At 38.8% G+C, this 15,671-nt stretch overlaps 1 protein-coding gene and 1 pseudogene across 1 annotated transcript in view; one reads left to right on the top strand and one right to left on the bottom strand.

Moving 5' to 3' along the window:
- TRPC4AP (transient receptor potential cation channel subfamily C member 4 associated protein) overlaps positions 1–15,671 on the bottom strand; it is a 69,335-nt gene that overhangs the window by 30,068 nt on the left and 23,596 nt on the right. The window contains exons 6-8 of the mRNA XM_077769367.1: positions 15,333–15,388; positions 12,159–12,287; positions 6,355–6,562 (exon numbers count right to left, since the gene is read on the bottom strand). Coding sequence (XP_077625493.1) covers positions 6,355–6,562; positions 12,159–12,287; positions 15,333–15,388 — 393 coding nt within the window. The remainder of the gene's footprint in view (positions 1–6,354; positions 6,563–12,158; positions 12,288–15,332; positions 15,389–15,671) is intronic.
- LOC144235783 (eukaryotic translation initiation factor 1 pseudogene) lies at positions 12,465–12,990 on the top strand (annotated as a pseudogene).

The following is a 15,671-nucleotide window of genomic DNA, read 5'->3' as shown; positions in this document are numbered from 1 at the left end:
CTGTGCTGACTGCCAGCTCAGAGCCTGGAGCCTGATTCAGCCTGTGACTCCCTCTCTCTCTGACCCTCCCCTGCTCACGCTGTCTCTCTCTCTCTCTCTCTCTCTCCTAGAAATAAAAAATATTTTAAAAAAATTAAAAAAATAAAAAGAGTCATTATCTTGTGGAAACACTGCAATATATGCACATTGAATTTTACTGTATCTGAGATTTGCTTCAAAATAATTCAAAATAAGGTGGGGGGGGCACCTGGGGATCTCTGTCAGTTAAGTGTCCAACTTTGGCTAGGGTCGTGATCTCGCAGTTCATGGGTTGGACTCCGTGTTGGGTTCTCTACTGACAGCTCAGACCCTGAAGCCTGCTTGGGATTCTGTGTCTACCTTTCTATCTGCCCCTCTCCTACTTACCTCTGTCTCTCTGTCTCTCTCTCTCTCTCAAAAATACATAAACTTTAGAAAAAAGTTCAAAATAAGGTAGGGGAGGAGTGAATGGGGATAAAGAGAGGCCATCAGTTGACTTGTTGAATCGAGGTGATGGGTAAATAGGTATCATAATGTTACATATGTCATACTCTGTGTGAAGAATCTAAATGAAAAAAACTTAAAAAATTTTTTTGATGCTTTATTTATTTCTGAGAGAGAGAGAAACAGCGTGAGCAGGGGAGGGTCAGAGAGAGAGATACAGAATCTGAAGCAGGCTCCAGGCTCTGAGCTAGCTGTTAGCACAAAGCCTGACATGGGGCTCAAACCCACGAACCATGTGATCGTGACCTGAGCCGAAGTCGGACACTTAACTGACTGAGCCACCCAGGGGCCCCAAAAAAACTTTTAAAGCAATTTTAAAATGTTTACTTATTTTCAGGGGGACGGGGCAGAAAGAGAGGGATAGAGAATCCCAAGCGGGTTCCAAACTAAGAGTGCAGAGCCCAACAAGGGGCTCGATACCACAAACCATGAGATCATGATCTGAGCCAAAACCAAGAGTCGGACACTTAACCAACTGAGCCACCCAGGTACTCCTAAATGAAAAATTTTAAAGTAAAATTGAAAAGAACACAATATTAAAGAAAATTCTTCAAAACTAAAGTTACAACAAAGTACAGCAAGAATTGTACAAAGTCATATAAATTCAGCTCAGCAAATAATCTTAGCCCCCTTTCCATCTTCTATAAATTAGTGGCTATAATGTCTGATGTCATTAAAAAAAAAAAAAAAAGCAGGGGTGCCTGGGTGGCTCAGTCAGTTAAGCATCTGACATCAGCTCAGGTCATGATCTCTCATACCTTGTGAGTTCGGGCCCCACATTGGACTCTGTGCTGTGACAGCTCAGAGCCTGGAGCCTGTTTAATTCTGTGTCTCCCTTTCTCTCTGCCCTCCCCTACTCACACTTGGTCTCTCTCTCTCTCTCAAAAGTAAACATTAAAAAAATTTTTTAGAGCTAAAATTATATTAAAATGAACTTTTCTTCAAAGAGCTGAACACAGAATTACCGTATGATCCAGCCACTCCACTTCTAAGTACAGGCCCAAAATAACTGAAGAGGCACTCAAACAAATGCGTACAGACACATGCTCATGATATTTCACAACAGCCAAAAGGGGGAAAACAATCCAAATATCCATCAAAAGATGAATGAATAAACAAATTGTGGCATATACAAATATTATTCAGCTATAAAAAAAATTAAACACTGATGTGCTACAGAATGGATGAACCTCGAAGTCTTCATGCTAAGTGAAAAAAGCAGGATACAAAAAGTCACATATTATGTGATTCCATTTTAAAAATATCTAGAATAGGTAATAAGAAAGCAGGTAGTTGCCAGGGTTGGGGAGATTGGGGAACAGCTGTTTAACATATACACAGTTTCACTTTGGGGTAATGAAAATGTTGGAGGTGTGGTTGCACAAACTGTAACTGTATTAAATGCCACTGAATTGTTCACTTTAAATGGTTTACTTGGTTATGTGACACTCACCTAAAAAAAAATACATTTGAGATATCATTTTTTATTTATTGGCCTGGCAAACATCAAGAAGTTTAAAAAGGCCCTGTACTGGAAAGCATGTACAGGGGGGTTGCACAGAAGAGAAGATGAACCAATAATTTCTTTGGAGGGTTAATTTGTCAACATCTATCAAAGTTTAAAAGGCAAATATCCAGCACATCATACTCCATACACAAGGCTGTTATTTGTAGGAACAAAGGTTTAAAAATAAATCAAGTTTCCACCAATAGGGGACTAGTTAAATAAATTGTGGTATGCCCATATGTTAGAATACTATGTAGCTATAAAAAGGGATCACATAATTCTGTATGTACTGCAATCGAATGCTTTGCAAAATAAAGTTAAGTGAGAAAAAAACAAACAGGTGCAGAATGGAGCCTACTTTATACTACCACCTGTACAGACAGGGAATAGCCAATCTCTTTCCCCTCCATCCCCGACTGGGCACTTAAGAGAATTGAGAGTCACATAAGAAAATGAAAAAGTGGGGCGCCTGGGTGGCTTAGTCGGTTAAGCGTCCGACTTTCGCTTAGGTCATGATCTCGCGGTTCGTGGGTTCAAGCCCCGCGTCGGGCTCTGTGCTGTCAGCTCAGAGCCTGGAGCCTGTTTCAGTCTGTGACTCCCTCTCTCTCTGACCCTCCCCTGCTCATGCTGTCTCTCTCTCTCTCCTAGAAATAAATAAAAAAACATTAAAAAAAATTTAAAAAAAAAAAAAGAAAAGAAAATGAAAAAGTTACTGTGGTTAGGGGAACAAACTTTCTACTGTATATACCTGCTCTTCTTATTTTAGAAACCTTAGATATATATTACTTTTTTCCAAAAATAAATAAAAGAGTTTGGATTCCATATGAAAACCTCCCCAGAGCTGGATTTTTACTCTCAACCTCTTTTCTGGAGGGTGAACAGCTGCAGTTTCTCTGTTCCTCACAGTACAGTTCTTAAGGCCTGCCTTCCCTGCCCTGCACTCTTGACACAGCACTTAGAACATGACCTGCCCAGCATTCAGAGTTCCGAGGCTCTGGCCCCCACCCTGGAGATTCCCGAGCCTCTGTGAGTCACTCATCTCTTGAAAAAATGATGAAAGCTATGGGCTCTCGCCCCAGAAAAGAAAAAAATCACTGGCCCCATTATGCTCATCAAATGATACACAATCTCCAGGAACTAGCACCAGGCACCACAGTGTGCTTGTAATTCTCAGAGCCTTACCAGCAGCTATCACACACTACTGCTTAATGTTAAAATATTAAGCTGGTTGACAACAGAAACACCTACAACTTCTGAATTTCTGCAAAAGCAGAACTTTCATCTTTGTTAAAACATCTATATTTTGAAATATTTTATAAACCTTTCTCCTCAGCTTAGGCTCTGCTTTCCAGCTGAGTGGATTCTGAATTCTCTCCTAGCTCATATGTTGCAGAAATCAGCCCCTGTTAGCTCAGTGTGACCTATAAATTGATAATTATCTGGCTTGTGGCTTCATCTACAGCTCTGACTAAAATTTTGAATGATGTTCCCCCCAGATGAAACCATCTGTTCTGTTCCCATATGAATGGATAGAAGGACAAGTGGTACTTCCGAGAAATCCAAAAAGGATTCTAACAGTTTTATTATCAGAGCTCCAGAAGACAGTATAAATCACTATTTTGCTGGGTAAGAAAACCACCACAATTTATTTAAAACAAAACAAAAACACATCAGCTTCCTATACGGTTATGGACTGAATTAGGCCCCCTTCCAAATTTATATGTTGAAACCCTAATCCATAATAGAACTGTATTTAAAGACAGGGCTTTTAGGGAGGCAATTAAATGCGGTCATGAGAGTGGGGCCCTAATCTGTGAAGACTGATGAGGAGGAGACATCAGCAATCTCTTTCTCTCTCTCTCTGTACATACACAGAAGAACGACCACATGAGGACACAGTGAGAAGGCAGCCACCTGCAAACCAGTAAGAGAGGCCTTACCGGAAACCAATCCTGAGGGCACCTTGATCTCAAAAAACCTCTAGCCTCCAAAACTGTGAGCAAATGAACTTCTGTTGTCTAAGCCACCCAGTCTACAGTGCCTTGTTATGGCAGCCTGAGATGACTGTTACACACCTTTATTTAAAAATATCCAGTTCTGGAGTTCAATTAAAGCATGACAATATTGAGAACTAAGATCTTTCTAATTGCATTTGTGATTTAATGATGTTCACCTTGGCCTTCTCAGGGCATGTGACTGGAGAAAAACGCGTGTGGCAGAGAGCAGGGGAAGAGGAACTGTATGGTTAGAGAGCTGGGAAAGGTCAGACCCTGTACAACATCACGTGCTAAAATACAACATTTAATAAAGCTTCAACCCAAAAGCTACAAGCAGACATCACATGTGGATTATTTCATGGGTTACCCACACAGGTATACAAGTGAATCTAGACATTTTATAAAGACTTCCTTTTTTTTAATGCTCCAAATCAAGGTAAACTAGGTTTGGGGTTAGCTCTCAGTTAATTAAAAAACCAATGGAATAAAATACCTTGTCCTCCAAGAATGATGGGCAATGCTTTCACTTAATGTTTCACTTAAGGTAGCTTATAAATGGTAGGTGAAGGTAACTGATAACAGGATAAAAATGGTCTGTAGAACAGATTCCTTAAATGGAAAACTGAAAGATGAAAGTTACTTAAGTGCCTCAGTATCCAATACTGAAACTTTATGACCCTCAGTTTCCTATGCTGTGCAATGAATGGGGCTGCTTGGAGAAGTAAATAAAGTCACTGCTGGTAATGCAGTTAGCTCAATGTTTGCTACACAGCAGGAGTTTAACAAACTTTTGTCAGTGTATGTGTATGTGTGTTTAAATCAGCATTAAGGTATAATTTAGTTATAATAGAACTCACGATTTTAAGAATATGTATTTTATAATTTGCTAAAATGAGTAAAAGTCCTAAGAAAGGAGAAGGGAGGGGAATAAAAGCCTACTCAGACCAGGGTAAGCCTTGGATCTATGGATCCAGGAAGAAAAATAAGCCTGGAGGGGCAACCACCAACCTGGGGTCCATAGGGTTCACATACTTCTGTCTTTATTATGACTAAAACATGTGCAATTATATTCCCTAATAACCTAGAAATACAGTCATGACCATGTGGTGTTCATAACTAAAAGTAGAATGCTAATAGTTAATGGAGGACTCACATTCAGTACTTAGAAGGGAGACTGCTATATAGCACTTATCAATTCTGTAGAGCTAGGCCTGGGAACCCACACATTCAGTCAACTGGACTTCAGAAACAAAGTACTGTTTTCAAAGCATCATCAGGGCTGCTGTGGGATGATCATGGCTCTCTACTACTGCCTTTTAATTCGTTATTTGGTTAACGCTAAGGCACATGGTGATATGATTTTTCGGCCTGTTAGTGTTCAAGAACTAGCTTTTAAGACATAAATATTTTACTTCAAATATGGATCATCTATAGTCTTATAACCAAAAGAGATATATGCCCAATTTCCCCCAAATCTGCAAATCTGCTTAGACCAGGATAGAACCAGAAAAAAGTTCTCTAGCTAACAAAAAGCAACAGATGGGGAAATAATTAGCATACTCATATGGTTCTAAAATTAAATAATACATAAAATACTACATTCAGAAGTCCTACTTCCACTGCTGTCATCTACCTTGTTTCCAGCCACCCCCTAAAAGGTAACCAGTTTTAGTTTCTTGTGTCTGTTTTCAGTTTATGCATACTGTATACAAGCAAACAAATACATCTGATCTTATTCTCCCCATCTCTGCCTTACTACAAACAGTATCATACTATACACATTGCTCTGCATTTTCCTCTTTAACATTAATACATCTTGGAGATGTTATCCTCTATTAGTACATACAAATCTTCTTCATTCTTTTTTTCTTAAAAGCTATACAATTTTCCATTACATAAATATTCTGGAAATGAAGTAGTTTTTTTTTTTTTTTTGAAATTAAGTAGTTTCTTATTAATAACACATTTAAGTTGTTCTGGTCTTTGCTATTACAATGTTGCAATGAATTACCTTGAATATACATCATCATCTATATATCTATAGGATAAAGGCCCAGATGTGGCTTAGTGGATCAAAAGGTACATGTATTTGGAATTCCGATAAACAACAGATCTTAACTTTTTTGACGTTCTGAATCCATTAAAAAATCTGATAAAGGATATGAACTTGGCCCCTAAAATAATGAACACACACAAAATTTACATACTCTAAGTGGACTCTATGAGCCCTCACACGGATCAATCTCTGGAGATCCTAAAAGAGCAAATAATTTACAAAGGGGTCTCAGAGTCATAATCTCAATTCCGGAAAACTTGAACAGATTTTACCTTGGTTGATTTCAGCTGCAGAAGGTCCCAAGCTCAAGCTCTTCTTCTGCTGAGCATTTTTGGCAAGTAGTGTGTGCTTGTCATCATTCCCTGTATCCATCTCTGAAATAGTGACAGCTAGAATCCGGCAGAAATTAGCAAGCTGCTGCTGATCAAAATTGGATACTAAAGAACTCAGATTGGGGACTTCATCTAGTCGGATCATTTCCTACAGGAAACACAAATAAAACAATCCCATGTTCAGTTCATTTGAGACTGGATGTGCCTCTTGCCTGCATTCCCCCGAAGAATGGGGCTTGGTTAGCTAGACCACTTAGGTTCAAATCCCGGCTCTACAAACTGCAGCTGTGCAAATGCAGGTAAATTATGGAACCTCTCTAAGTCTCCGCTCAACTGTCAAATGGGACTAACATACCTTAGAGGATTGGTCTGAGGATTAAACCTTTTGAACATCATGTTCTTATTCTTTGTTCATGTGGTTCATTTTGTCTATTTAGAAAAGCAAAACAAAGCAAAGCAAATGCCTACCACTCAAGTTTAATCACTCATAAATTGCCATTCTTGTTACAGGTGTTTTCTTCTTAAGAAATAAAAAATAAAGTATTCCTACCCAGTTGTGTTCCCTTCTCTTCTGCCAGAGGGAACCATTTTTTGAACTGTGTTTATTATTCCCACACATGTTCTTATACTTATAAATATTTCCATAAAATATATGATATTAAAGTGAAGGAAACCACCAACAAAAGAAAAAGGCAACCTACTGAATGAGAGAAGATATTTGTAAATGATATATTTGATGAGAGGTTAATATCCAAAAATATTACTGTATTACAATACAAAATTATTGTATATAAAGAACTTATACAAGGCGACATCAAAAAGGATCTGATTTAAAAAATGGGCAGGGAACCTAAATAGACATTTTTCCAAAGAACACATACAGAAGGCCAAGAGACACATGAAAAGATGCTCAATATCACTAATCAGGAGGCAAATGCAAATCAAAACCACAATGAGATATCACCTCATATCTGTCAGAATGGCTAATATTAAAAAGGCAGGAAATAGCAAGTGTTAGAGGATGTGGAAAAAAGGAGGATGGTGCACTGTTGTTAGGAACGTAAACTGGTGCAACTGCCACGGAAAACAGTATGGAGGTTCCTCAAAAAAATCAAAAATAGAAATACCAGATGATCCAGTAATTTCACCACTGGGTATTTACCCAAAGAAAATGAAAACAATAATTTGAAAAAAATATATGCACCCCTATGTTTACTACAGCATTATTTACAAGAGCCAAGATATAGAAGCAACCCAAGTGTTCATCAACAGATGAATGGATAAAGAAGACATGGTATACATGGACAATGGAGCATTATTCAGCCATAAAGAAGGATGAGATCTTGCCATTTACAACAACATGGAGAGACCAAAAGGGTATAATGCTAAGTGAAATAAGTCAGAGAAGGACAAATACCATTTTATTTCACTTGTATTGGAATCTACAAAACAAAACAAATGAACGAACAAAACAGAAAAAGATTCATAAATACAGAGAACAAACTGGTTGTTGCCAGAAGGCAGGGGATGGGGGTGGAGGGTGGACAAAATAGGTCAAGGGGATTAAGGGGTACAGACTTCCAGTTATAAAAGAAATAAGTTGTGGGGATGAAAAGCATGGGGAAAATAGTCAACAATATTGTAATAACACTGTATGGTGAGAATCGGTGACTATACATAGTCACGAGTATAGCTTAATGTATAAAATCATTGAATCACTAGGTTGTATACCTGAAACTAATATTACATTGCATGTCAACTGTATTTCAATAAAAAATAAACCAAAAAAATTAAAAACATTGTTTTTAAAACAATATATTGTTTTTCATGCACAGTGTAAATGATACATTATACCTTACTGTTTAGTTAACACTGGAATTTTTTTTTTTAATTTATGCCACTTCTGACAACAGAAAGTTAGTACTTTTTCTTTTTAACTTTTATTTTTAAGTAGGCTCTAGGCCCAATGTGGGGCCTAAAATCACAATCCCAAGATCAAGAGCTGCATGCTATGCTGACTGAGCCAGCCAGGTGCCCCTCAACACTGGGATATAATTACACAAATACAAGTAGCTCTAATTCATTCATTTTTCACTCTTTTACTCCACAGTGTATTTAACCATTGTGTGTGTGTGTATGTATGTTTAGGTGGGCTATTTTTCACTATTAAGCAATGTTGCAATGAACATTCCTATAGGTGTCTCCTTGTGTGCTTGCAAAAGTAATCAACTGAGTAAGCAATAGCAGGCATTCTTATCTTTTTCTTGACTTTAACAGGAATATGTCCAAGGTTTCAACATTAAGTCTTATGTTTGCTGTAAGTTAACTGATACCCTGTATCAAGTTAAGGAATTTTCCTTCTATTCTTAGTTTTATCATGGGTAAATACTGAATTTTATGAAATGCTTTGTTATTTGGTTATCGTTTCATCTTTTTTATTCCTCTTTACAATCTGCACATGTTGTATCTTACATGAACTTCTTTTCTTCTGAAACATCCTTATGTTCCTCAGAAAATACCTACTGCCCTTCATCTCACGAATTTACTACCACTGGACTGGGTATTTCTCAATCACTGCACATATCAAATGATCTTGTAATTATCTGTTTCTCCTTTTATTTTCCACATAAACTTACACTGCCTTGAGGGAGAGGTATGTCTTTCTTTCCAGAGCCTCAACATGTAAGACTTGGTACAAGGGTCTCAGTAAATGTGTACTGAACAGGTGAATATTCCTACAAGCCCTACTGAGTTCCACTTTTAATTCTGGGAATGAAGGCCAAGGGTCTGCTGTGGAGGAGCTACCTGGGGGCCTCTTCCACCTGCACCTTCTCCTTCCTCAGTACACAACAAATGGGAGCTATTGTTATCATTGGAAACTGTACCTTTCAGCCCTGTTCCTCTAGTTCTGACTGTGATGGGTCATAAGCCAGGTCTCACCACCCTCCAAGCCCACTTCCTTATACTTTAATTTTAAAATTTAATACATACAACATATGTTAATGAAGCATAACCAAGTGAAGAGCTGTGTGTGCCTTCTGTATCACATCTTCCTGTCTCTCTGCCAGAAGTAACCACAAACCTGAATTTTATTTTTGCTTTGCTGTTAACAAAAGTTTTGTGTATGAGTTGAGTTTGCTTATTTCAGAGCCTTATAAAAATGATACACTATATAGTCTTCTGCAACTGACTTATATCAATCCTTTCTATGATTTAGCTATGTTATTGCCTATAGCAACAGTTTATTCACTTCCATTACTTTGTAATATTCCATTGTGTGAATAGAAAAAATTTATCCATTCTACTGCTGATAGATCACAGACATGGTTTCAGTTTTTTGACCCTGAAACAATGCTATAAACATTCTTATGTGTTTTTTGATGCACATGTACAGAAGTTTTTCTGGGGCAGTGGCTTCTAAACCATTCTGATAATGTCCAAGAATAAGTAAAAGTTTTCATCACAACCCAATAAAACATACATAGGTGAATGCATAACTATGTGACAAAAACTTAAATACCCTTACATGGTATACTTTGATCTTTTCTATTTAGCTGATAGACCCCGTGGATTGATTTCACAACCTCTTGGCTTTGATGTAGTGTTTTCATTTCTAAGAATTACTGGTCTGGGATGGAGTTTATCCACAAGCGTGCCTGGGAATAGGTTACAGGTGACCCAGGCACAAGAATGATACCTTGGCCCTCAGGGTAGTGCTTCCCTAGGTGCTGGATCACAAGGTATGCACATGTTCAACTAGAAAAGAAAGATAAATATATTTTGCAAAAACCGAAAGATATCAACAGTATATAAGTATTTCCAATGATACACATTCTCACCAACATTTGTGCTCTCTCTCATGGTGGTCTTAATTTGCATTTCCTTGATTATTAATGAGGTTAAGCATCTTCTCTTTTATTTATGGATTATTTCTCATCTGTGACATGCTTGCTTATATCACTGCTTCTCCCCCCCCCCCTTTTTAACTAGGCTATTTGTCTTTGTCTTGCTGATTTGTAAAAATTCTTGATAAATTATGAATACCAATCTTTTGTTAGTTACATGGGTTACAAATATCTTTTCCCAGTCTGTGGCTTGGGTTCCCACTTTCTTTACGGTGCCTATCCCCCTTTCAAACTGCACCAAGGTAACCATATTTAGCAGAACTCACCACTACTTTTGGTAACACACAAAAAATGAGTATGACAGGGTATGGGGGCAACCAGGAAAAATTATGAAGGAGCAATCCTAGACTCCCATGCTGAGACTGCAAAGGAGTCTGGTGTTTCCACCCTGGAAGCCCACTTTCACGCACTGACTAGAGCATACAATTACTGGAAAAATGACAAAGACTTTTTATCAAAGGGCACAAAGGGTCTGGGACCCGCACACATCTCCAGTGTGTTCCTATAGACAATGGGCCACTTGTGCGTCTTCTGCCTGCATGATGACAAGCAGGGCCTGAGGAAAATGCAGAGAAAGAGAAATGAAAGCAAGGGTAACCACAATGCACGTGGGTAGCCTTTTCCCCGCAACAGCAACTCTAAGAGGCTATGACTGCCTCCTCAGTAGTAAGAGGAAGAAATCTTCCCACTGCAGCCAACAGGGAGGCATGGAATAAGGGCTAGGGAAGCTCTATGTCTTCACAAGCATTACACAAAAATCTAATATAGTGATTATCTAACAGAGGTCTATGGATGTGTTTTTTGGGGTCTAAATTCTTGATGATAATTTTTAAACTTAGTGTTTCATTTCAACCACAGTTCCTTTAAAAAAATTTTTTTTTTAAGTATGCTCTACATCCAACATAGGGCTTGAACTCACAAATCTGAGATCAAGAGCCATATGTTCCACCAACTGAGCCAGCCAGGCACCCCTTTGTGTATGTTTAAGAAAAAAAAAATTGTTTTTAAATATTTGAGAGAGAGGACGAACATGAGTGGGGGGGGGAGGCAGAGAGAGAGAGGGAGACACAGAGACACAGAATTCAAAACAGGCTCCAGGCTCTGAGCTGTCAGCATGACAGCTCATGAACTATGAGATGGTGACCTGAGCTAAAGTCGGACAATTAACCAACTGAGCCACCCAGGCACCTGCGTGTGGGGTGTTTTTGTTTTGTTTTGTTTTTTTCTTTAAAAGCATATTCGGGATCTTTTGAACATCCGTCTTATGACCAAGTGGCAGGACTTCAGTGCTCACATTTGTCTCTCCTATATTGGTATCAATTAAAACTTTAACTGTTTAAGACTAACGAGAATAAACAGAAGTGATCTTAGTAAGTCCAAGTCAAACATCACCACCCAGGGAAACATAATGAATGAAGGTTTCACAGAATTCAAATGTATAAAAGTGACAGGAAAATGGAGTTATCACACAGCATACAGTAGCATAAGTATGTTAAAAAGATCCTGAATCATAATAATTAGCAAAGGGCAATTTGATTTCAGCAAAGTAACATTAGCCATCACATTAAAGGCAATTTGAACTTTTGAGTTTTATCATTAGTTTGATTTCAATTTATATACTAGCTTAGGTTTTACTGTCATTTAGAACCCATTAGAAGAAGGAATTTAACGTAGTTTTGTACCTAAATATATTTAAGCAAAAAAAAAAAAAGTTAACACTAGGCATATGGAAGAATTTTTCTTTTAAAACAGCTCCGTACATCATTCAGGCTTGAGAATCCAATTATCAGAGACACCCTCCACCATCTGGTCATCCACCTGCTGGAGAACATAGCTCACCTTTTTAACACCCAAAATATCTTCAATGAGGGTTGCTGTTTGTAAGAATGTTTTCTTACTCGTCATCAATGTAAACAGGAAGATCACAAAGTCATTCTTTTCTGCCAAACGCTTTGTAACTCCTTCCGTCTATCACAAGGGAGAGAGAAAAGGCAGGATAGATTATCATAAAACCTGAGCCCAGTCAGTGAGCCACCGCCGAGGATTTAGCAGCCTCCCCCTTGAGACCCCTTGCTTCCAGACGCTCTGTACCCCCGCCCACCTTCTCCCGCCGCCGCCTTCTGCAGGCCGTTTCCATCCAGGAAAAGGCATTGTATCGTATGTCCGCTATCCAGAACCTCCACTCTTTCGACCCCTTTGCTGATGCAAGTAAGGGTGATGATCTGCTTCCTGCTGGCACTGAGGATTATATCCATATAAAAATTCAACAGAGAAACGGCAGAAAGACCCTTACTACTGTCCAAGGGATCGCTGATGATTAAGATAAAAAGAAACTAGTGAAGGCATTTAAGAAATTTGCCTGCAATGGTACTGTAATTGAGCATCCAGAATATGGAGAAGTAATTCAGCTACAGGGTGACCAGCACAAGAACATATGCCAGTTCCTTGTAGAGATTGGACTGGCTAAGGACGACCATCTGAAGGTTCATGGGCTTTAAGTGCTTTTGGCTTACTGACGCTTAAGTGAGGATTTCCTTGCAATGAGTAGAATTTCCCTTCTGTCCCTTGTCACAAGTTTAAAAACCTCACAGCTTGTATAATGTAACCATTTGGGGTCTGCTTTTAACTTGGACTAGTGTAACTCCTTCATGCAATAAACTGAAAAGAGCCATTTAAAAACAAAACAAAACAAAACAAAAACCGTGAAAAGCAAGGCACCCCCTTCTGGAAACTGGAAAGGCAACTCTAAGCTCCCTGAGGAATTCTTGGTAGAGGCCTTAAATCCCTACAACCATATACAAAACATTGTGTGCAAATGCTTTTTCAGGGGACGGGTTTCTCCATGGTAGGTTCATCACATGTTCTGACCTAATACCTGCCTAGTAACTCAATGAAGAGCTACACACTAGCACCCAGTAGGCCAAGTTTTAACTGGCCAGCAGTACATTTTAAGTTGTGAATGTCAATGTCTGCAGGCAGGATGTGCTTACTCCAGATTAGTCAAAATCTACACAAGTCCCCACCCCAAAACAGGCACCTCCAGACATTTCTTCATAATCCCTAGAATTAAGCCAGATCAGCATAGAGTTGGACCATATCATCCTATGTTCCCAGGTTCTTCACATTTTTGTTTCCTCCTTTTCTTTTTTTTTTTTCCTGAACCATGTTTTGCTGGAATATCACAGATTAACATTAGGTGTCATTATTAACAAACAGCCTCATAAAACTAATGACCACATAGAAGTTGCCCATCATACATACACATCTTTTAAAATAAGGACAAGTTCTTACTGACCACTGCAAGAATATGATAGCTGAACAATTAGTTTACTTTTATCTTACAGTCTGTCTGTGCCTCTCTGTCCACCAGCTACAACGTGACTACTGAGCACTTGATACGTGGTGTTCCAAGTGTAAAATACACACAGAATTTTAAAAGCTTAGTACAAAAAAAGAAGGTAAATATCTTATTAATAATTACTTACACTGTTTACGTTAGAATAGTCTTAGTATCTTTTTTAAATTTGTTTTTCTCTAGTCTCCCTCTTATTTTTTTTAATCTTTTTTTTTAAACGTTTTATTTATTTCTGAGAGAGAGAGAGAAGAGAGAGACGGAGATACAGAATATAAAACAGGCTCCAGGCTCTGAGCTGGCAGTCAGCACAGAGCCCGATGTGGGGCTCAAAAACACGAACAGTGAGATCATGACCTGTGGTGAAGTCAGACGCTTAACCGACTGAGCCACCCAGGCGCCCCCCCCTCTTTTTCTTTTTTTTGAGAGAGAGAGCATGCAAGCAGGGAAAGGGGCAGAGGGAGACACGGGGAGAGAAAGACAGAGTCTTGAGCAGCTCCACACTTATCATGGAGCTCAACATGGGGCTTGATCCCACGACCCCAGGATCATGACCTGAACTGAAATCAAGAGTTAGATGCTCAACTGACTGAGACACCCAGGCTCCCTGACATATTGGAATAATCTTGATATATTATGCTAAATAAAATGTATTATTGAAATTAACTTCACTATTTCTTCCTACTTCTTTTCTTTCTAAAAAAATGTGGCTATAAGGAAATTTAAAATAATCTACATGGCTCACGCTGTACTTCTGTTGTATGGCACAGTTACAGGTGCTGTACTGCACAGCATTGAAACTTATTTCTCTATTTGTGTTGGTTGATAAGAACCTTAAACCCAAATTTATATTTTCATAGCACACAGACTTCACTTCTATAGGGACATCGGTTTCATTTCTGCCATGTATTATGCTGCTTACAGTTTACCACAGAAGTTCCTAAAAGATGGATACTGTGTCTTACAAAAACTACCACTTGTATGTTGCTTTACAATGTGCTTTCACATCTATCATCCCACTTAGTCCTCACAATAAGCCAACAATGTTGATAATATTACTAACTGCACTCTCCTGATAAGAAATTAAATGCTCAGGGAGGTGAATTAATAAGCACCGAGCCAAGAGCCAGAACTCCAAATCATCTTCTAGCACTAAGGGCTAGACATTTTCCTTTCTACCAAAATGCTTCTTTTATTCACCATTCTTTCTTGCTAACAGAGTGTCCTGCTCAATATACTGATGAGGTTTCTGGTTCCTGTTTTGTTTTCTAACAAGGAAAATGAAGAAACAGAAATAACAGGATTAAAAGGAATCTTATAAGGAATATACTCTCCCAGTACATGTATCCACTTGGTAAGTGATTGTTCAGTCTCTGCTTAGACAGAGTCTGTCTGTCTCTGGAGAGATTGTTTAGTCTCTCCAGGGCTAAAGGAGATCACCAACTGCTGCCGCAGCCCTGGTTCTTAACACTTTCTATGAAATTCTGCCTCCCCGCAATTCCCACCTGTTGGCCCCGGTTCTCAGGGCCATGTCATTCAGTCCAATTGCCCCGTGTCTGAGGATAGCACTCATGTCCACCACCCCCACTTGAACTTTCCCTTCTCAAGCACTGCAGATGTGGTAGGGAGATAAATGGGGCCGCAAGGGCAGGCATACTTACACAGACACAGGTATTATACAGGATGCTCAAACAATCCTTGGACATTTCATCACTTACTGAAAGTGAAAGGGGAATAACTGGTTATTTTCCTCACTGAAAAGATGCTGTGACAGAATTAAATTTTTTGAACTGTTCCTCACAATCTCCTCCAAGATGATTATTTTCCTTTTAGCGCACCTCTTTCCAATCCTTGCTTACCAAAGATTTTCATGATGCCCATCAGAACCTACAAGCCAATTAGTATACGGATTTTTGGTTTGATATAGTAGTCATTTTCTTCTTATGCTCCGTAGTCTTCAGATTTTCAACCTACTGCGGTATCATCACTTAATAGCCATG

This window comes from Crocuta crocuta, unplaced genomic scaffold (assembly GCF_008692635.1).
Source record: "Crocuta crocuta isolate KB4526 unplaced genomic scaffold, BGI_CrCroc_1.0 scaffold445, whole genome shotgun sequence".
NCBI classification, from domain to species: Eukaryota; Metazoa; Chordata; class Mammalia; order Carnivora; family Hyaenidae; genus Crocuta; species Crocuta crocuta.
This window is presented reverse-complemented; position numbering and strand designations above follow the sequence as displayed.